This window comes from Macaca fascicularis, chromosome 4 (assembly GCF_037993035.2).
Source record: "Macaca fascicularis isolate 582-1 chromosome 4, T2T-MFA8v1.1".
Lineage (NCBI taxonomy): Eukaryota > Metazoa > Chordata > Mammalia > Primates > Cercopithecidae > Macaca > Macaca fascicularis.
The window spans coordinates 117,490,128-117,512,401 of record NC_088378.1 but is presented as its reverse complement, the minus strand read 5'-3'; the positions used below and the strand labels follow the sequence as shown (position 1 = coordinate 117,512,401).

The following is a 22,274-nucleotide window of genomic DNA, read 5'->3' as shown; positions in this document are numbered from 1 at the left end:
GCCATTGGGTATACTGCTGTTTATACATATAGTGTGTATATGGCATGTGTTTGAATGTGTGTGTGCATTAGTTTCAGTTGGTTTAGAACACTGGGGGGCGGGGGGCAATATAGTATACTTGAAAGAATCTGGGATGAGTATCAGAAGACCCACCTTATACTTCCTGCTCTGACATTAACTAGCTGGCTGACAGTGGGTAAGCAAAAGTCTGGGAGTCTGGCTTTCAATTTCTTAATTGAACAGCGAGAGCATTCTATTGCGAACTTTCCAGGCCCTTCCAGGGCTGTGAATTGATGGTTACTAACATAGTGAAGTTGAAGGAGTTGCCATGGAAACAAGCACTGCAATAACATAATGAGGCTGAATGACTTCCCACTTTAGAAATGGAAATATTACTACAATTATTTTAATATTTAAAATGATATATTTGTTTATTTAGAATATGGAAATAAAGAATGTTTTACACATTGCCATATATAGTTTCACTCAGTATAGTATATAAAATACAGATTTTAGATGTTAGTGGACTATATATACATGTGTAAGTGTGTATTTTACATACATGTAAGTTCTTGGTTTAATACTTTAAGAAATGATTTCAAAGTGGCAAATATATATATATATATATACACACACACACGTATATATATGATGATTTTATAAAATGAGATATAGTAAAACAACTCATTGTGAATGTAATTAAAACACACTTACTTTTTGCCCAATAAAATAATCCTATTGCTTGTTTTCTCTAGGGGCAAAACTACAAAGCATTGCTTTGAATGACTTTTATAATAATTTCCTTTCATTTACTTAAGTCCTTTTCTCTAAGGAGTTCAAGGCATTTCTTAACCAAGTTTTAAATTAAGTTTTAATCTCAAAATGCCCTTGAGATATAGGTAGGTTTGTGAAGGGATTATTATCAAGCAAGCAGATCATATTAAAAAAATGAACATGTCTTGTACTGATATAATTATTTAATTCAATAACTTTGGTTTCTATTTCATGACATTAACCCTGTGTTTATATTAATACTACCTGAGAATGGAATAAATAGTGGAAAATGATTGTATGTAAGATGTGTTACAGGGCATGTACTTCACTAAGGGTTTAGAATATTTTTACACTTAAGTAACACTATAAAGTTATAATTTTTTCATTTTTATGAATGAATTTTCAATATTTGCCATCATGAACTCTTTAAGTTCTGAATAATATGAGTAAATAAGAATGCCTTTGATAAACAAAACTTTGAGATATATATATTTATATTTTTATATATGTATGTGTTTACAATATACACACACATATAGATGACATATGAGGTAATTCTGATTGTTTATATATACACATCTTTGTTTATATGAGTAAATATGTATGCATGTATAACACATAAAAACAAAATTATTGGAAATGTATGATATTTTATAGTTAAATTACATAAACGAATATTTGTTTTGTGTAAAACCAACAGTAAATAGTTAAAATTATTTGACTCCTCTTTTAGGAGGTAAGTGTAGTAAGTGTGTTGAAGAGAAAATATATGACAGATTGCTATGGTACCACAAGCTTAATGCAATTCCCAAATTGCTTTTGAGATTTAACTTTTTAAAGATATATCATTTTCTCATGCTTTCAAATTTTTAACTTGGCTGATTTGTTTGCTTGCTTTTATTGCAAGTGTGCCAATTCAGAATTCAAAGGGAAAGAAGAAATAGAACCATGACCCTTCCTGTTAAAATATTTCCGTTGTTTACTCTGGAAGCCAAATGATTTAGAGTTGGGCTTGGGAGACTGTTTTGGAAGCCCATGTGAAGCTAGTTCACCAGTTTTAGCTTCTCTTCTTCTATTAAACTGCACTGCAGTCAATCAGAACTGGAAAGGAAATTAGAGATGAAAATATCGGAAATTCCCACCTATTCACTGGCGATTGGAATAACGACTCTGTCAACCTGAAGGGATTATTGTAAGGCTCACATATCATAAAATGTGGAGTCGTCAGTATACTCCTATAGACAGGGAGAGGTTATTTTTGCACATAAAATCTGTGAATGATGAAGAGATAATATGAGCAGCCATTTTTACAGAAAAAGAAACAGAGGCTTATGGAGTTAAATAGATTATCTAGGGTCACCAGCATCAGTGTTCATCCTTGCTTTGTGTAGCTTTGGAAAAGGAATCGTTATTATTGATTTTAGATAATTCAAGGAAAATAAGAAAGGATGAATTAAGGAGTTTGGAAACAGGGCCTCTATGGAAGCATTACTTTCACTGGGTACCTCCTGTGTCTGACTCTGCCTAGTGTTTTTGCACTGCCTGGAAAATGTGAGTACTTACTGAAGACGAGACTGGGTAGGGTCAGTTAGAGTACTGAAGTTTTCACAGCTGTGAATTGTGCTTCCTGTAGCATATTAAAAGGAGCAAAAGGAAAGGAAATATCTAGGATCTAGGTTAAACTTTCACAAAGCTTTCCTGGCTGTTGAGCTGAATCACTACAAAGATATTAACAAAGGCCAGTGGGGTCTTTTTCCCTGCATAAGATAACACACAAGTTAGGCTCCCCAAGGTAGGTAAACCCTGGTCTTCTTTGGCAGTAGGGGAGCCTGGTTTAGATGATATTTGCCTTTTGCTTTTGAAATTTCATGCCGTTACAAACTGTTCACTGTTGTCCAGGATGGAATACTTAATCTAGAGAGCACAAAACAACAGATTTTAAAAATAAGTCACATGGCTATATACAGGTAAAAGCAAGATGCTATTTACTGGAACACTATTAAGAAGAGTGCTTAAACTTGCAAATACTTTGTTCCTAGTTCTGAATGCCAGCTGATGCGTCCAGCTTTAGTGATGCATGACTCATCTTCTGAGGGCCCTTAAGGCCTCTGTTGTTCAGAAAATGCAGCCCTGAAAGCTTTTATGTAGAACCGTTGTCTCCTTCAAGCTCAAAGACAGTTTCTCCTTGACCAGTTTTTCCTTGACATAACATACTTAAGTGCCACAGCATTTATCAGGTACGCCCCCTCAGGTTTGAGTCATGCTATTATCTTTTATTTAACCATTGAAATATTTCAATCTGGCCAATCTGTATTGTGTATATTCCATGAAATGCTTCTTGAGCCGTGAGATGCAGCCTATAATTATTGAGGTCTTACGTATGTTTATTTTTATAAAACTATTGTAATCATTATAAAACATTTTTTGGAGGAACACATCAAGTAGGTACTTTTGTGAATAGTCTAGATCATTTAGAATCAACATGCCATATTTATAAGTGCAAAGTATATATTCTGTTTTTCCTTTCAAATGTATTTTATGCTGTTTTTTCTTTACCAAGTTTTGCCGTGCATATTATCTCATTAGGTTCTCATAATCACCTTTGAGTTAGTATGACAGGAATTGTTATTTCCATTACTCCGATGAGAAAACTGAAGTTTAAATATCTAGAATGCCATGTCAGTAGTTGCTTGGTAATAAGTGGTATAAAAATCTCTTTTGCTTTTTCCAATCTTGGGAGCTTTACCCTATGCCATAGTGTTTTGAGATTTAGGATATTTGTTTAAGGGGAAAACATAGCTTAAGTGTTTGCTTCAAGTATATAATAATGTTTGTTTAAAACAAGAATTAGGGTCTATAAACACGTATTATCTGAATAAGTAAATCAGGTAAATAATTTAGAGAATATTGCTTTTGTCTACAATTTTGCCTGGTAGAACGTATTGAGTTTGCACAGTTTTTTGCCATGGAAATTCTAAAGGCAAAGAAAAAAGCACTGGAGAATGAAGACAAAACTGCAGCAAATGGGTCAAAAACAACCATGGCACTTTTAAAAACTCTTTGAGTCCATCGAATTAGTAAAATTTCCAGCCAGACTCACAGAATTTGCTGTATGTTGTTTTGTTACTTTCTTGCAGTTTTGTTACATATCTTATCTCTCCAGAAAGATCAAAATAAACTCTTGAAAGCTGGCACCCTATCCTTTATTTCTTTTTTTCCTTATCACACCACCCTAGAGCTCATTTCTATAGTCAAAGGCAATTAAAAAACATCAGTCCATTAGTATTAGTTGAAGTTATTAATTTAAGAAAGATTTTGCTGGCCAGGCGCGGTGGCTCATGCCTGTAATCCCAGCACTTTGGGAGGCCGAGGCCGGTGCATCACGAGGTCAGGAGATCCAGACCATCCTGGCTAACATGGTGAAACCCCATCTCTACTAAAAACACAAAAAAATTAGCCGGGTGTGGTGGCAGGCACCTGTAGTCCCAGCTACTCTGGAGGCTGAGGCAGGAGAATGGCGTGAACCCGGGAGGCGAAGCTTGCAGTGAGTCGAGATCACCTGGGAGACAGAGCGAGACTCTGTCCAAAAAAGAAAGATTTTGCTGTAAAACCCCGTTATTTAAAAATATTGGTAATCGATTCCCTAGGTCAGTGCTGGTAGTTAATCTTCAACTTTGGTATCTAGTCCAGAGGCTGTACCAACCTGCTGTCATAGAATTCTGATTATAAGTTCCAAAGGATGGAAATAGTATCTGTTTATATAGTGCCCCAAGTGACAGTGTTCAAGTATGAGTGTATACTTGATAGATTATAAACACAAATCAATAGCAGGTTTAGACGAGTGTCTTATAGCCCATTAAAACCTGCCACTGGGCTTCGGGGAACCCACGTACTCCCTTGAATTTTTTCTGTCCTCAAGACTAATGTTAGCGTCAGATATAATATCCTCTTCTCCTCCCCACTCTCCACTCTTGAATTCTCTAAAAAAGATGACATCGTTGTCTTTTGGTATTAAGAGTTTTATTGCATATCACCATGAATAGAGGGAGAAAAACAACAATTTCTTTTAAATGAAGAAGATTAAAATCTTGTAAAGTCCCTAAAGAAGTGGCCTCTTTCCTTGACTTTCTGTAGTTGATAACTTTAGCTTTCTACTCTTTCTCCTGAGGGCGGAACTCACCAACCCACTTTCCTTCTTCTCCTCCTCTATTGGAAAAATGCCATATGGCTCTTCTATCCCTCAAAGTTCCCTCTTTGTGAATTATATTGTGATCAAAAAGTTAGCCAATTCAGGAAAAATAATGGATGACCTCAAGGAGTCAATCAACCCCACTTTTTAAAAAAATTTATTTTAAGTTCCAGGGTACATGTGCATGATGTGCAGGTTTCTTACATAGGTAAAAATATGCCATCATGATTTGCTACACCTATCAAACCATCACTTATGTATCAAGCCCATCATGAATTAGCATTTTTTCATGATGCTTTCCCTCCCTGCCCACAACAGGCCCCAATGTGTGTTGTTCCCTAGCACGTGTTCATGTGTTCTCTTTGTTCGGCTCCCACTTATAGTGAGAACATGCAGTATTTGGTTTTCTGTTCCTGCGTTAGTTGGATGAAGATAATGGCTTCCAGCTCCATTCATGTCTCTGCAAATTACACGATCTCATTCCTTCTTATGGCTTCATAGTATTCCACGGTATATATGTACCACATTTTCTTCATTCGATCTATCATTGATGGGCATTTGGGTTGATTCCATGTCTTTGCTATTGAATCAGCACCTCTTATTGACTCCATATTGAACTATAGTGAACACACTGAGCTTCTGCCTGTCAATTAAGTTATTCATTCTGTAAGTATTTATTGAGCACCAACCAGGTACAGGCACCATTCTAGATGTTGGAGATATAAGAGTGAATAAACCAAAGATCTCTGGTTTCACAGAACTTACATTCTAGTGGAGAAAGAAAAACAATAAACACAAACAGATGTTAGGCAGTGATAACTGCTGTGGAGAAAATAAAGCAGGTAAGAGAGGTGGAGATTGCTATTTTATATGGCTCATTAAAAAGATCTGTCTGATAACATGATTTTTAAACCGAAAAAGAAGGAATGAGGGGGAGTTCCAGACAAGGGAAGAGCAAATACAAACTCCTGGAGGAGGCAGTATCATAGTGTATAAGCTAGAGTAGAAAGAGTGAAGGGGTGGAAGGGATAATACTGGGAAATAAGACTGGAAAAAGAGAGGCTGGTTAGGGATATGAAAGATCAGGTCATACAGCACCCTTATAGGTATTGCTTTGTAGGCACTACAAGGGCTTTGAACTTTACTCTCAGTAAAAAGGTGAGGCATTAGAGAGATTTCAGAGCAGAGTTGACATGATTTGATGTAGAATTGGTGGACATCATTTAGGAGATGAGTGACATGACTCAACTAACACTGTGGTTATCTTCTGATTTACTCAACTGGATTGTGAGCCTCTGAAAACAGGGGGTATATCTTACTTATCTCTATAGACACTAGAGTTCCTGACATAGACTAGATCTTAATTGGCAAAATGTCTCCAGTGAACATCTGGTAGAGGTGTGCTTCAGAGTTGCAAAACAGTTATTTTGTCTTTCAGGCACTTCAAAAATGTCTATACCCAGTGTAAATCAATTTTCAGTATATTCATGAATTGATATTTTTGATTTGGAGAATCTTCTCATTTTTCTTCTTGTGCCCTTTGTGCTGGCTATGAGAGTCATTACCTTTTTTATTTTTCCACATAGGCTGGAAAGAAAATTACAAAACTGCTTTTTCTGGCATCATTAGAGGGTCATTTGCATCTATCAGTCATGAGTCTGACTATTCTATGGATTCTATAGTAGATAAAAATGAAAGAAGGGCCTCGTAAGGCTAGTTTAGTTGTAATATTGCTGCACAATGACAATCTCATGGTAGTTCAGTTTTGTAGACTCCCCAAACTTGATAAATCTAATTTCCTCTATGTTTGTTTGGACACAGATGTAACAAATTAGATTGTTCGGAATTAGAGAAGTTGTTCTTTTTTTTTTTTTTTTGAGACGGCTTGCACTCCAGAAGTTGTTCAGGAGAACCTTTACTTGAAGTCCAAAGGTACCAGCAAAGATCACTACATGCAAAGATGCAATATAGATTAGGAATTAATAAAGCATAGTCTGTTTTAAAGCCTCTCCTTCAGTCTGGAGACAGAAGACAAGGCCAAATGGATGTCTCTGGAATGATAGACTAAGAAAGATCTATCTCTACATGAGCTGCACATTTTAATGTATTGAGTTCAAGTCTAGTGTCTTTCAACTTTTAATGTGTACATGAATTGCTTAGGGATTTGTAAAAATGCAGGTTCAGATTCAGTAGGTTTAGGTCGGGCACTGAGCTTTGGCACTCATAACAGGTTCTCAGATGATGCTGATACTGGTCTACAGCCTTCATTCTAAGGGTCAAAGTGCTAGCAGACAATGTCTTAATTGGATAGAACATTAGTTAACTTTTTGTTGCAAATGTAGATTGCATCACCATTTGACATTGTGAAACAAGGTATGAGGAATAATCGAGGGGAAGTTAACTAATATTCCAAGAGAGACTTATGTGTGATGACAACAGTGCCAGTTGCTTCACATATGCTGTTTTATAGACTTTCTAAGTGGCACTTTGAGACCCTTGTTTGGATGATGGATTTGAATATGCAGAAATAAGCCTTTTGCTGTAACTCTGTGTGGTATAATTCCTGAGGGGTCAGAAAGGTAAGTAATAAAATGTGTCATTACCCATTACTAAAGGACATAGTCATGTATTAGAATTACAACCCTTCAACAGAAGTTCTACACAGGTTGAATGGCTTTTCCAAGGTAATACAGTTTATTAACAACATTGCAGAAACTAAAATCTATGTCCATGTTGCTCTCCTTCTACAGTATTATGCTACTTCATGAGAGTAAATTTTTAACCAAATCCAGAGACACAGTGGAAATTTGATGTCTTGGCCGTGCAAATTATGGAGTATTTTAGGAGGTGGTGAAGAGGTGTGTGTGTCTGTGTGTATGTGTGTGTGTGTGTGTGTGTGTGTGAAGAGAGTGGATGTGTGGATGTGTATAGTCACCAGGAACTGAAAACATTAGAAAACATTAGGTCCTAAATGTTCTGAGAGTATTTAGGATGGCTAACGAAAAGAAAGTAAAATGGCACAGAATGAGTTAACAATGGCCAAAATCAAGGATGAGACAGTTGACCGTGGAAATAAAATAGAGAAACAATATATTTTAAAGGCATAAAAAATATAAAAATTACAGGAGCTTTGTTGTTGATTAGACAGGATAAGTTACAGAGAGGTGGATATTTAACAATGATTTCAAGCTTCTATCTATTCTATGATGTCACTCTTCCTCCCTGGAATAGGCACAGAAGTGATAAAAATCACAGGCATGATGATCAGACCAAACATGGATTTAAACCTTAACTTCGCATGTTAACTGCATGACTTTGGCATCTGACTTATTACTTTTAAATCTCCCACAGAATTTATAAGAAATTGATGAGATGATCTATCTAAAATATTGAGTTCAGTTTTTGATTCTATATTGATAGAATATAAAACCTGTGTCTATGAGACAATGATAGTGTCATTAGCTGCAGTAGGTCCTCAAGGACTTTGAAGCTGGTTTTGAAGCACATGAAAAAGCATGAAGAAGGTGCAGAGGCTACCATGCTGATGACTTGTTAGTATACCAAGGTCTGTGGAGAGTGCATGAGGTTCAGAATTGGGACACTAGCGTTAGATTTTTAACTGGACCATCACTGAGAGATGGCTGGGTTTGAAAGGTGTGATTAAAGATTACAGGATGAGAAGTATGAACAATGTCAAAGGCAAACTATGTGTAGTCATCTTTTGCCTAGAGTTGGCTTCCATATCTATGAAGTATTGACTACTGGGTAACAACAAATTAAGGTTGTAGCAGCAAAGAACAGGACTAAAGAAAAAGGGAATATATACAATGTAAAAATCAGGGAAACCATATGAAGACCAAGTAAGTAAATAGAATGAGGAAAACTCAGAGTCTTCACATAGTCCAAACCTGGGAACACAGGGTCCAAGAAAAGAACATGTGGAAAATCTGGCAGAGTGGAGGAAACGGAGGAAAAATTATTGTCTAATTGTCAGAGACAACCATCAAATCCAGGAAACTCATAAGAACTAAAGAGCTTAAAAACTGGTGGAGAAGAAAATATGAAGCATCAGTAACAGACTCTGATACTGAATATCTCTGATATCCAACCAACCAGAAGAGTCTGTCTTCTGATGTCACCCTGGAAAGGACTGATCCCAAGACAGATGATCTGAGTGGAAGGCTCTAGGCCAGGATATCCCCAAACATCTGCCTGCTTGCAATAAAGGGACCCAAGCAGTCATGTTTCTCTGGCAGAGATTATCCTACCATCCGAAGTGCTGCTGGTTAGATTTCTTCTCCCTGCTTTCATCTTTCTGCATAGTGACACCAAGCTTAACCCCTAAAGTACAATGTTAGTTTTAGAGCCTTGTAGCCCCTGAGTCCTGGAGTTGCATTTATTTTCTGCCTCACAAGGGAGTAGAAGAGAAGGAGAAAGTGCAGGAATAGGAGAAGAAGAAAGAAGAAATAAAGCAGGAAGTCAAATAAAAAAAAGAGACAGAGGTGTGGAAAACTTTGAATCATGGCCCAGGTATCAGGCATCTCTGTAATTACAGGTGGCTATAGAAATAGGGAACTGCCTGGACTTTTTTTTTTTTTTTTTTTTTTTTTTTTTGCAGCACTTAATGAAGGAATATTGCTCTCATGTGTATACTCTATGGCATGACTTCATGCACAATTGGATGTTACTTGTTCATTCTTCCCCTTGAGAAAAATCAGAGTTTCTTAAGTGGGAGATATTTCTCAGTCTGGGGAAGATAGAGACTTGTCTCAATCTATATTTCCCCAGTTGTCATAATACATGAAAGGCCAAATATCTGTTGAATAAAGTATTTCAGAGCGACATTTATTCAAGACTCAAAATATATCAGGTGCTTTATAGAGCAGAGAGATAGATGTAGTCCCTTAAGGCTTAACTTGTGAGCATCAGAATTGACTGAAAAGAGCTAATTTACCATTTTCCAAAAGGAAATGGGGTTGAGAAGAATGATTGCAGCAAAGTGCTTAAACAGAAAGAGCATCACAGCATTTTATTAAATTATTGTTTGGGATGATTTTGCAAACATCAATCTTTCTGTGACATTTTACGAGGTAACAAGATTTTGGTGTTTGTGAAACATCATTTTGAAATTACCCCAAACTAGAGTTCTCCCCCGTCTCTCTTTGTCAAATCGACACTGGGTACAAGCTTAAGAATCTCGAGTGACTGATGTATTAGCTAAAATTCTTTTGATTGCAAGTTACAGAAGTAAAGTTGAGTTAAACAAAAAGGTGTGTGTGGAGGGAATCTAGTGTAAAAGAAAAGGAAAGAACCTCAAGACAGGAAATTCAGGTAGACCCCTGGAATGTTTAGGAAGTAAATTCTGGAAAGCCCTCTGGTGTCTCTCCTTTCTGGGCTGTACCTCCATGCACTTTGCTCTATCCTTGATCTCAGCATATCTGCCTTTTAGGTCGTGTTAAGGCTTTCCTGTAGCTTCTACATGACATACTTTAATTTCAGTCTCCCACAGTTACTGCAGAGCAGTTTAAATCCCTGTTCCACGTTATTGGGAGAGACAATCTCTTTGCCACCCATTCTCCACTCTTTTAGGTCAGAAAGCCAGCCCAATTTATAATATGAACACGGCATGTGGGGGCCCAGCTTTGTAGATTTTGGGGCATGGAGGGTGAGCAGTTTCCAGAAAAAGAAAGTTGTCATGGGCTTGGTGGATATACCAAAGTCATCTATGCTATCATGCCCAGAATGCTGCCTGACACAGAGAAGACTCTCAATAAATATTGAGCATATGAAGTATTTGTTGACCAAATGCACCAGCAAGGGTAGAACATGTTTGCATTTCGAATGTTACAAGAGTAGATCTTTATGAACTGATTGCTGTTATAGTTAAGTTTTAACTAAACTTATATTAGTTAAAATCATTTGACTTCAGGCTGTTTTTATGCATTTGTGAAATCATTTTAAAATTAAAAAAAAATTTTCTGTGAGAACAGCATTGAATGACTTAACAATACACATCTTTGTTCATTTTAATAGTTTTTTTTCCTGTTTTTTAAATATTTATTTGACATTCATGAAGACTAAGCCTGGAGTAATTCGCCCAGTACCTGTAAAATCCAGAATATTACTGAAACAAGAGGAGGAAGTCTATGAACCCAACCCTTTCAGTAAATATTTGGAAGATAACAGTGACCTCTTTTCTGAACAGGTGAGCGTACACAAGAGAAAATGTTTGCTATTTTGATAAATGACTATATAAAATAAAGATGTCTCTATGAATATAGTATGTGTGAGAACATGTTCATTTGATTGGAATATATTTGGTAATGAAAATGCTTGCATAATAAGTAGAAGTTCCTAAATAATTCAAGAATAATATTTTTTAGCATTTTAATGTGTGTTTTTTTTTTTTTTCTTCTAAAACTTGTCTATTTAGTGCTGGTATTGTTTTGGGGACCAAGATGTTACTCTCTATAAAGACATCATGAAATCACTGATTGGATGGGTCATATCGGTGTGGCATCCTTATTTCTAAAATCCTGCTTCCAGCTGGGTAAAGTGGCTCATGTCTGTAATCCCAGCACTTTGGGAAGCCAAGACAGGAGTATTGCTTGACCCCAGGAGTTTGAGACAAGCCTGGGCAACATGGTAAAATCCCATCTCTACAACAAATTAAAAAAAAAATAGCTGGGTATGGTGGCATGTGCCTGTGGTCCCAGCTGCTTGGCAGGCTGAAGTGGGAGAATTGTTGGAGCCCAGGAGGTCGAGGCTTCAGTGAGCAAGTGTTCATGTCACCGCACTCCAGCCTGGGTGACAGAGCAAGACCTTGTGTCAAAAAATAAAATGAAATCTTGCTTCCTTTTGAAGAGATGGAATATTTTAGATTTGATATATTAAAGTTGACAAAAGTCCTGTTTAGATTCATATTAACACAGAGATGATGCAGTCTCCCAGATTGGGCAGTAATAGTAACAGAATCAGGGCTCAAGTCATACTTAGGATTTGTTGTTCATTTTGTTTATGTTTGAAAAGTCTATACTAGATTCCCCTTATATATTATATATGTTGAAGGAAGTATAATGGAGAATTGTCAATGGTGCCTTATATTTGTGAAAAATATGAAAATACACATTTATGCAATATAAAACTTCATAATGAATAGCAGAGATTTTAAATCTTTATTTTTCATATTAAAATGCAGCAAATATTATGGGCTATATATTTTATTGAGAGATTGAAATATAAAATTAATAAGCAATGTAGGATATTCAAAAAACTTTCTGAATACAGTCAGGACATGTAAGATCATCATATTTTATAATCCATAATAAAATAGATTTATAGAGGAATATAAGGTGTTATGCTCTTTTAAACTTTTAGTTTGAAAATGATAACTAACAATATTCTTGAAAATATAAACTATATTTAAATTTATATTTACAAAACATAAAGAATCTCTTATCTGACGTGTTAGCTCTGTGACCCTGGGCAAGTGGTTTCATCTATCTAGGCTCCAGTTTCTTTTTCTTTCTTTCTTTCTTTCTTTCTTTCTTTCTTTCTTTCTTTCTTTCTTTCTTTCTTTCTTTCTTTCTTTCTTTCTTTCTCTCTCTCCCTCTCTCTCTTTCTTTCTTTCTTTCTTTCTTTCTTTCTTTCTTTCTTTCTTTCTTTCTTTCTTTCTTTCTTTCTTTCTTTCTCTCTTTCTCTCTTTCTCTCTTTCTCTTTCTCTCTTTCTCTCTCTCCCCCCCCCTCCTTCTCTCCTTCTCTCCTTCTCTCTCTCTTTCAGATGGAGTCTCACTCTGTTGCCCAGGCTGGAGTGCAATGGTGCCATCTGGGCTCACTGCAACTTCCGCCTTCTGGGTTCAAGCGATTCTCTTGCCTCAGCGTCCCGAGTAGCTGGGATTACAGGTCCCTGCCACCACTCCCAGCTAATTTTTGAATTTTTAATAGAGACAAGGTTTCACCATGCTGGCCAGGTTGGTCTCAAACTCCTGACCTCAGGCGATCTGCCTGCCTCAGGCTCCCAAAGTGCTGGGATTACAGGCATGAGCCACCGCGCCCGGCTGGCTTCAGTTTCTTAATGCATAAAATGAGGTGTTCAGATTAGGTACCTCTTAAGGATCCTTTAAACTCTAAAATTTGCCTTACTTTAAATCTATGATTAACCCTAACTGGGTCTGAAATCCCTATGTAACCTTGAAAAAGTTCATTACAAATACTTTTTATGATTAATTCTAGTTTTTATTTACAAAATTCAGCTGAAAATATTTTCCATTGATTTATATACACTTTGTGAGAAGGCTATGATTTTGGTAAGTCTGAATTTTTTAGAGGGCATTGATATGATAAAAAATGATAATTAGAGGCAATATTTTAATTTTGTGGAATAAAATATAGACCTCAAATTAAATTAAACAGGGAAATCTTGTTGATATATAAAGTTGCCTTCACTAATTCCACACATAACAGAAATGGAAACTCCTGTGGGGAAAACATGTTTTATCATTAACAAAAGCACTTACGAAATATCTATTGCTTGCATGACACTAATATTTTAGTGGCTTTTAATATGAAGTTTTAGACAGTATGGGATAATTATAAAATGTTTATAAAAATAATTTAGCACTTATATGAAAATCAAACCACTAACAGTTAAATTTCACATATTATCCATGTAACCTACTTTGTTCAAAATATGATCCAATGTTGGAAAATAATAACTTTATTCTTCTGTGTGAATATAAATTCATGCATTTTACTTCAAGCAAGATTCTTTGTAGAATATCAAGTTAATCTGCCTGTAATTTACAACATGTACTGTCTACTGAAATGATAAATCCCATTTTCAAGTGCAGAAAATTCTTATCATTAAAAATAATTGCCACTTCTTTTCATTGCTTTTTCTGACTATAAAGTAAGTTTAAAGCTCTTTTTATATCATAACATAAATCTATTTATTTCTAAATACTTGACTGAAAATTTGACCTATTTTGCAAATCTTAACTTACCACAGATCTAATCTTTTATTTTCTTTCAACCAATTTGTCCTGGTTTGTATCCCCATTTGAATGTGGAACATGAGAAGTAATAGCAGACAATGCATTGTCAGAATTGAAAGAAGCCTAGCATACCACTTAAAAGTGAATTCCAAAGGTCCCCTGGCCTTATTCATTGACCTGGCATGAAAGGGAAAGATAAGATAGAACCTTGGGGCCACTGAACACCTGGGAAATGGCATGCATTATCAACTGGCCTTTTTATGTTGAGCTTTAACCATCATCTCATTGTGTCCAGAATCTACAATGGAGGCAGATACCAAAACAGCTCTCAAGGGTAGATGCTTACATCTACTTAAAAAATAAATTGAATAATAAAATGTATAATTTCAGCATTGCTACTTCATCAGAACCTCAACAGAAGAAAGTGTACTCAAATTCAGTTCTAGTCACTATTGTCTTCTCTTACACTGTTGCCACAGAATAAATTGAATGGTTCCAAACTCAGCTGATCTCATCCACCCATGTAATGGAAAATTCTTTAGCCAGACAGTTGGGCCAAATGGAAGTAGCTCACATTCACTAATCTGCCTTGTACTGGGGACAGTTCCACATGACAGGAGATGTTGGGTGGGATTGTTAAGTCAATAAATTTTTCCTAGCAGCTTCATTGCCATAAAATATGATTTCTCAACTCTGTTACAAAATATCAGACAATAAAGATGATAATGAGACTAGACAGAAATGTATTAACTATAGTTCAAAAAGGTGCAGCTGGGCAACCTTTTGACCTGATTGTGAGCTGAAAATTTGCCTGGAAACAGCTGCTGAGTTCTAACAGCCAAGTTTGAAACCAAATGCATAATCAAGTAATCGAAACTTACTAGCCAACAACTTTTACATCAAAGTGGCATAGGCCAGGAAGCATCATTGCATTTTAGATGGTTGTTTTTTAAAAAAAAAAAACCTTCAAAATGAAGATTATGCTTTGCTGAAATAGTTGAAATAGTCTTCATTCATTATTAATTAATGATTAATCTTCATTCATTATTCTATTAATTTATTATTGTGCCTATTTGTGGTGCTTTTCAGTTATTACAAAATGTCCTCACACTTTGCCATAAATCTATGGATTTAAAAACTATGGTGATGTGTTTAAAGCATATTTTTTATTGATAACTAAAGGTAGAGTTGGAAAATAATTAGCAAAATTCATTGGACTAACGGGCATCCAGAAGACGTTCAGGCTCAGAAAAGCAATTTGCTGATGAGAATGAAGATACTAAAGAGCTGAATGGTATTTAGTTTATTCTGACTATTTATGAGCTTGCAAAATATATTGATTGTTTTCTGATCATTTAATATGTGTAATTAGATAAGAGGATTTCATTGAAGATTTGCGGTTCAATATAAAAAGGCAATAATTCACCTCATTTACATAAAGTGCTATGTAAAAATCCTCCCTCTTTCTTTATAAATTAATAATGCAACTCATATAATTAGATATATTGTTACTTTATTAAAGCCCTAAGGAATTGTATGAAAAAAGGTTTTGGATAGAATTAAAGGGAGAATATTGTTTCATCTGATTTTCCCGAAATATTTTTCTTTCTTTTTCCATTTATAAGAAATAACACTTTGCAGCATGTATGCCTCTTAAAATTTATTTTTCTTCTACTCTGTTTAAATGGGAGAGAGAACATATTTTCCATGAAGATGACCATTTAGAGAATTTTCTCCACGCTACCTCACAGAGAACATAAAAGAATAATTATAGAGAATTTTCTTTGTTGTAGTAGTTCATTCCGCTTTTCTTCTGGGTTTTTTTTTTAGACGTCTGACTTGCCTCTCTTCCCTACCAAAAGGACTATGCTTGACATTCAACTTTGATGATTATGTCAGTGACTTTCAGGTTTCTATCTAATGATTCATCAAGTTGTATTTCAACTGTGACCTTCAACTTCCCTTCCTTATGTCACCCACATGTTAATATTACAGGGCACATACCTTTGTCAAAGGGGAAACTGACAATACTGCCTTTTACTTTCTCTGAAAAACGCTGACTTTGTCACAAACTACCACTTTTTCAACATTGGTTTCTCAATCAAGATGGTCCATATTCTTATGTCATAAAATTATATTTTGTCATTGCTAACATTTTATTAAAAAATACTTTGGGGTAAATGTTTAAATGAACCTTTTTAGGTGTAGAAATGACTAAATGGCTTGCTAGATTGTTTTAACAAGAGGAAAGCTGCAATTTCTTGCAGTGTTACTTTGCTTTGGGAAGGTTTATGAACACAGATTTGGCTTCTCTAAGTTTTGCCATTTTGTTGTTGTTTATTTAAGGAGTGAAATCCTTGTGAGTTTTCTCTATTTTGCCTTGCTTTCTTCCTTTATAGAAAAGAGATAATAGACAATTAGCATAAACAAGTTACGTTCTATACATAACAGACAAATTACTGTCAGCACAATAAACTAGTTTCTTAGTATATATCTTTTTTAAAAATTATCTTTTTGAGACAATATTTGCCTTTTCCTCCAAAATATAGTTAGATAGGCTCATTTCTTCTTACACAGAATTTCCAGCACCTCTGCGCCCCCCTTTTTTTTTTTGCCATTTCTTTTCTCTTGATTTTATGTATACATCAAGTTTGGAAAATTGTAACCTATGCTTTAGATTATTTTGTTGCAGTTGTCAGTTAACGGGAATTTCTTTTCCATGCCCCTCTTCAGCTGCCTTATGTAGGAGTAAAAATCTTAGAGATTTTTATTTGCTTTTAAAACAGCAAACACCCAAAGAAGACCTATTTGTCACTTCTATCATAATGGTCTGAAGCATTATTTGCTTAACAAATAGTTGGTGGATATGTAGTGTCTGATCATATCCCAATGTACTGGGAAAACAATGACCTTTTGAAAGTTTTATGCAAATGTGTTCTATGTTTTGTTAACATATGATGTTCCTATGTTTTTTATTCAAGGGAGATTGGCCACTGCCATATTTAGAACCTCTCATACAAAGTACACTCTAGTTTAAAAATAGGTCTTTGTTAAATATAATTTTTTAATTCTTTATAGGTTTTATCTGAAAGTATTAAACAACATTTCCAAAGAGAGAGAGGACATCTATATAAAAATAATTTTAAATAATATCCAAAATAAATGTTATTCTGAGATTAGAAAGTTAAAAAATTTTGTTTGTTGGCTGCGTGCAGTGGCTCATGCCTGTAATTCCAGCTCTTTGGGAGGCTGAGGTAGAAGGATTGCTTGAGCCCAGAAGTCTGATACCAGCCTGGGAAATATAGGGAGACCACATCTCTACAAAAAATTTAAAAATCAGCCAGGTGTGTTGGCAAGCATTTGTAGTCTCAGCTACTCAGGAGGCTGAGGTGGGAGGATGGCTCGAGCCCAAGAATTCGAGGTGGCAGTGATCTATAATTTTGCCATTTCACTTCAACCTGAGCAACAAAACAAGACTTCCATCTCTTATAGAAAATTGTTTGTTTGTAAGAAAAAAATGTGCATTCATATGTTTTGTTTCACAAGAGTCTCTATCTCAAACCTTCTCCTCAAATTTTGAAACGAGATTAGCCTGTGTATAGAACCATAGAGGGTAACAATTACATACCTTTGGCATGTGGGTGAGAATCTTGAAGACATTTTTATTTGCCAGTTTATGTACCAAATTGTCTTATAATACATAAGATATTTTTGATGAAACTGGTGCCCTTCTCCAGATACACTCTTTACAGTAATCCCCTCCCTCCCTCTCTACACAGTTTCAATTCTACAACTGCCTTAAAATGTTTTGTGTGATAGCTGTTAATAAGTATGCTTAGGAAATGCAATAAAAGATATTGGTTTGTGATTTTCTTTTCTGTGCTGTACATTTGTTTTGGCTCATGAGACATGAGATCAAGGTAGAATGCATAGAGGAGAACATCACAAAAATTGGGGGTATTCTTTGAATATGAATACTAAGTGTCATGCACGTCCATGTGAAGAGACCACCACACAACCTTTGTGTGAGCAATAAAGCTTTTTTTTTTTTTTTTTTTTTTTTTGAGACGGAGTCTTGCTCTGTCGCCCAAAGCTTTTTAATCACCTGGGTGCAGGCGAGCTGAGTCCAAAGAGAGAGTCAGCAAAGGGAGATAATGGTGGGGCCGTTTTACAGGATTTGGGTAGATAAAGGAAAATTGCAGTCAAAGGGGATTTGTTCTCTGGCGGGCAGGAGTGGGGGATTGCAAGGTGCCCAGTGGGGGAGATTTTTGAGCCAGGATGAGCCAGGGAAAGGACTTTCACAAGGTAATGTCATCACTTAAGGCAAGGATCAGCCATTTTCACTTCTTTTGCGGTGGAATGTCATCAGTTAAGGCAGGGCAGGGCATTTTCCCTTCTTTTGTGATTCTTCAGTTACTTCAGGCCATCTGGGTGTATACGTGCAAGTCACAGGGGATGCGATGGCTTGGCTTGGGCTCAGAGAGCTGACATTCCTGCCTTCTTATATTAATAAGAAAAATAACATAAAATGGTATTGAAGTGTTGGGGCGGTGAAAATGTTGGGGGGTGGTATGGAGAGTTAATGGGCGATGTTTCTCAGGGCTGCTTCAAGTGGGATTAGGGGTGGCATGGGAACCTAGAGTGGGAGAGATTAAGCTGAAGGAAGATTTTGTGGTAAGAGGCAATATTGTGGGGTTGTTAGAAAGAGCATTTCTCATATAGAATGATTGGTGATGGCCTGGATGCGGTTTTGTATGAATTGAAAAACTAAATGGAAGACACAAGGTCTGTATAAGAGAAGGAGAAAAAACAGGTGTTAAAGGACTAAGAATTGGGAGGACCTAGGACATCTAATTAGAGAGAGCCTAAGGGGGTTCAGCGTAAGGAGTGTCCACACAGGAGCTCAAATGTACCCTGTAGCATTCTGAGGACAGACCGAATTCTGAGAAGGGAAAGTGGTAAAAGTATTCTCTAGTCCTTTTTAAGTTGGGAACTGAGCTTGGTGAGGTGTGTCTTTAAAAGACCATTAGTCCGTTCTACCTTTCCTGAAGATTGAGGACGGTAAAGGATATAAAAGTTTCACTGGTCAGGGTCAGTCCAAGTGAAAGCAAAGAGAAGCTGGGATGAAGGGTGCAAAGGAATAGTAAAGAAAGTATGTTTGAGATCTAGAACAGAATAATGGATTGTGGAGGGAGGTATTGAGGACAGGAGAGTATATGGCTTTGGCACCACAGGGTGGATAGGCAAAACAATATGGTTGATAAGGTGCAGATCTTGAACTAACCTGTAAGCCTTGTCTGGTTTTAGGACAGGTAAAATGGAGGAATTGTAAGGGGAGTTTACAGGCTTTAAAAGGCCATGCTGTAGCAGGCGAGTGATAACAGGCTTTAATCCTTTTAAAGCGTGCTGTGGGATGGGATATTGGCATTGAGTGGGGTAAGGGTGATTAGGTTTTAATGAGATGGTAAAGGGTGCATGATCAGTCGCCAAGGAGGGAGTAGAGGTATCCTATACTTGTGAGTTAAGGTAGGGGGATATGAGAGGAAGATGCAAAGGAGGCTTTGGGTTGGGGAGAAGGGCAGCAATGAGATGTGGCTGTAGTCCAGAAATAGTCAGGGAAGCAGATAATTTAGTTAAAATGTCTTGGCCTAATAAGGGAGCTGGGCAGGTGGGGATAACTAAAAAGGAGTGCATAAAAGAATGTCATCCAAGTTGGCACCAGAGTTAGGGAGTTTTAAGAGGTTTAGAAGCTCTTCCCACAACAGTTATGAAGGCAAGGGAAACAGACCCTTGAAAAGAAGGTAATGTGGAGTGGGTAGCCTCTGTATTGATTAAGAAGGGGACGGACTTACCCTCCACTGTAAGAGTTACCCAAAGTGTCTGTGATGGTTCAGGAGGCTTCTGAGGCAGTGGGGCAGCATCAGTCTTTAGCTGCTAAGCCAAGAAGGTCTGGGAAGGAGTCAGAGAGGCTTGGGCCAGAGCTCCAGGGGCTCTGCGAGTGGGCGAGTTGGACAGTCCTATTTCCAGTGGGGTCCCGCACAGATGGGACATGGCTTAGGAGGAATCCCAGACTGCGGGCATTCCTTGGCCCAGTGGCCAGATTTCCAGAACTTGTAGCAAGCTCCTGGGGAGGAGATTCTGGAGGAACCTCTGGCAGCTGCGGTTCAGGCATTTGGAGTTGTGTGCTGGAGATGTGGCTGGGGTTTGTCTCACAGTGGAGGCAAGGAATTGCAACTCAGAAATAAGTTGCTACTTGGCTGCCTCTACTCTATTATTGTACACCTTGAAGGCAAGGTTCATTAAGTCCTGTTGTGGGGTTTGAGGGCCGGAATTCAATTTTTGGAGCTTTATTTAATGTCAGGAGCAGATTGCATAATAAAATGTATATTGAGAATAAGATGGCCTTTTGACCTTTTAGGGTCTAGGGCTGTAAAGTGTCTTAGAGTTGCTGCTAAATGGGCCATGAACTGGGCTGGGTTTTTCATATTTGATGAAAAAGAGCCTAAATCCTAACTGATTTGGGAAAGTTCAGATAAAGAAAAAGGAGCATTAACCTTGACTATGCCTTTAGCTCTAGCCACTCTTTTAAGAGGAAATTGCTAGGCAGGTGGGGGAGGGCTAGTCGAGGAATGAAACTGTAAGCCGGACTGAGGGTGAGGAGGGGAGATAATAAAAGGATTATAGGGTGGGGGAGCAGAGGCTGAGGAAAAATTGGGACCTAGCTTGGCCTGGTGAGGAGGAAGAGGTCAGCTGGGTCTGTAGAAAAGGAAGATTAGAAAGACTCAGCGACGCTTGGGTTTGGGACTGAGGGGACAGGCAGGAGGGAAAGAAGGAAGATTTGGGACGAGTTGCATTGGGAACAGAGACTAGGGAGGGACCGATGTGTAAAAGAATGCCTGGATGTCAGGCACCTCAGACTGTTTGCTCATTTTATGACAATTATTTAGATCTTGTAGGATGGAAAAATCAAAAGTGCCGTTTTCTGGCTATTTGGAACTACTGTCGAGTTTGTATTGGGGTCAAGCGGCGTTGTAGAAGAAAATAAGGCATTTAGGTTTTAGGTCAGGTGTGAGTTGAAGAGGTTTTAAGTTCTTGAGAACACAGGCTAAGGGAGAAGAAGGAGGAATGGAGGGTGGAAGGTTGCCCATAGTGAAGGAGGCAAGCCCAGGGAAAAGAGAGAGTAGAGACATGGAGAGAAGGAGTTCGGGGGTTCTTACCCTCCAGAAAAGCAGGAAAGGGATCGGGGCATGGAGATAAGAGGTTGGGGCACAGAGTTAAGAGGTTGGGGCACAGAAATAAAGGGTTGGGGCACAGGGATAAGAGGTCAGGTTGCGGAAATAAGGGGTTGGGGCACAGAGATAAGAGGTCAGGGTGCGGAAATAAGGGGTCGGGAGGTTCTTGCCCCCCAGAAAAGCAGAGAAGGGGTAGAGATAGGGAGAGAAGGGGTCGGGGTTATTCCCCACCCCCAGAAAAGTGGGACTTGATACTAAGGGTGAAGGACCAAGGCAGGCGTCCCTGCGTGGTCAGACACTTCTGAAATGTGGGTGAATAATCAGAGAAGCATCCCCACAATGATTAAACACCAAGGGAAGGCTGCCTTCCCGAGTCCGTGACTGGTGCCAGAGTTTTGGGTCCACGGATAAAATGCATCTCCTTCATCTCTACCAGAAAAGGAAAGGGACTGAAATTAAGAGAAGGGAAAGATTGAAGTGTGGTGTCAAGATTGACAGGAGAAAGAGGTTGAGGGATAGAGAGAGAGAGTAAAAAGGGGCCGCTTACCCGATTTAAAATTGGTGAGATGTTCCTTGGGCTGGTGGATCTGAGAACCTAAGGTTGTAGGTGGATCTTTCTCATGGAGCAAAGAGCAGGAGGACAGGGGATTGATCGCCCAAGGGAGGTCTCCTGATCCGAGTCACGGTACCAAAATGTCATGCACGTCCGTGTCAAGAGACCACCAAGCAGGCTTTGTGTGAGCAATAAAGCTTTTTAATCACCTGGGTGCAGGTAGGCTGACTCTCTTTTCGGACTCAGCCCACCTGCACCCAGGTGATTAAAAAGCTTTATTGCCCGCACAAAGCCTGTTTGGTGGTCTCTTCACACAGACGCGCATGACACTAAGTTTAATGTGTTTAAAAACATTTGACAATCTCTCAACCTTGGAGATATTGGCTTGTATTTAAAATGTGTGTTATAGACAGATTTTGAATGAGGACAAACCTAAAATATGACAAGATACATAAGTTTGAAGATGAGTTATATGAAGATAATTGGGAACCTTCTCTTCCTTTCTGTGACCCAAGATAAAATATCTTAAAATA

The 22,274-nt window shown here is 37.6% G+C and overlaps 1 protein-coding gene across 50 annotated transcripts in view; it reads left to right on the top strand.

Annotated features, from left to right (window-relative positions):
* MLIP (muscular LMNA interacting protein) overlaps positions 1–22,274 on the top strand; it is a 258,639-nt gene that overhangs the window by 179,907 nt on the left and 56,458 nt on the right. For all 50 annotated transcript variants that reach the window (XM_074037778.1, XM_074037772.1, XM_074037809.1 and 47 more), the window contains one exon: positions 11,040–11,168. In XM_074037778.1, coding sequence (XP_073893879.1) covers positions 11,040–11,168 — 129 coding nt within the window. The remainder of the gene's footprint in view (positions 1–11,039; positions 11,169–22,274) is intronic.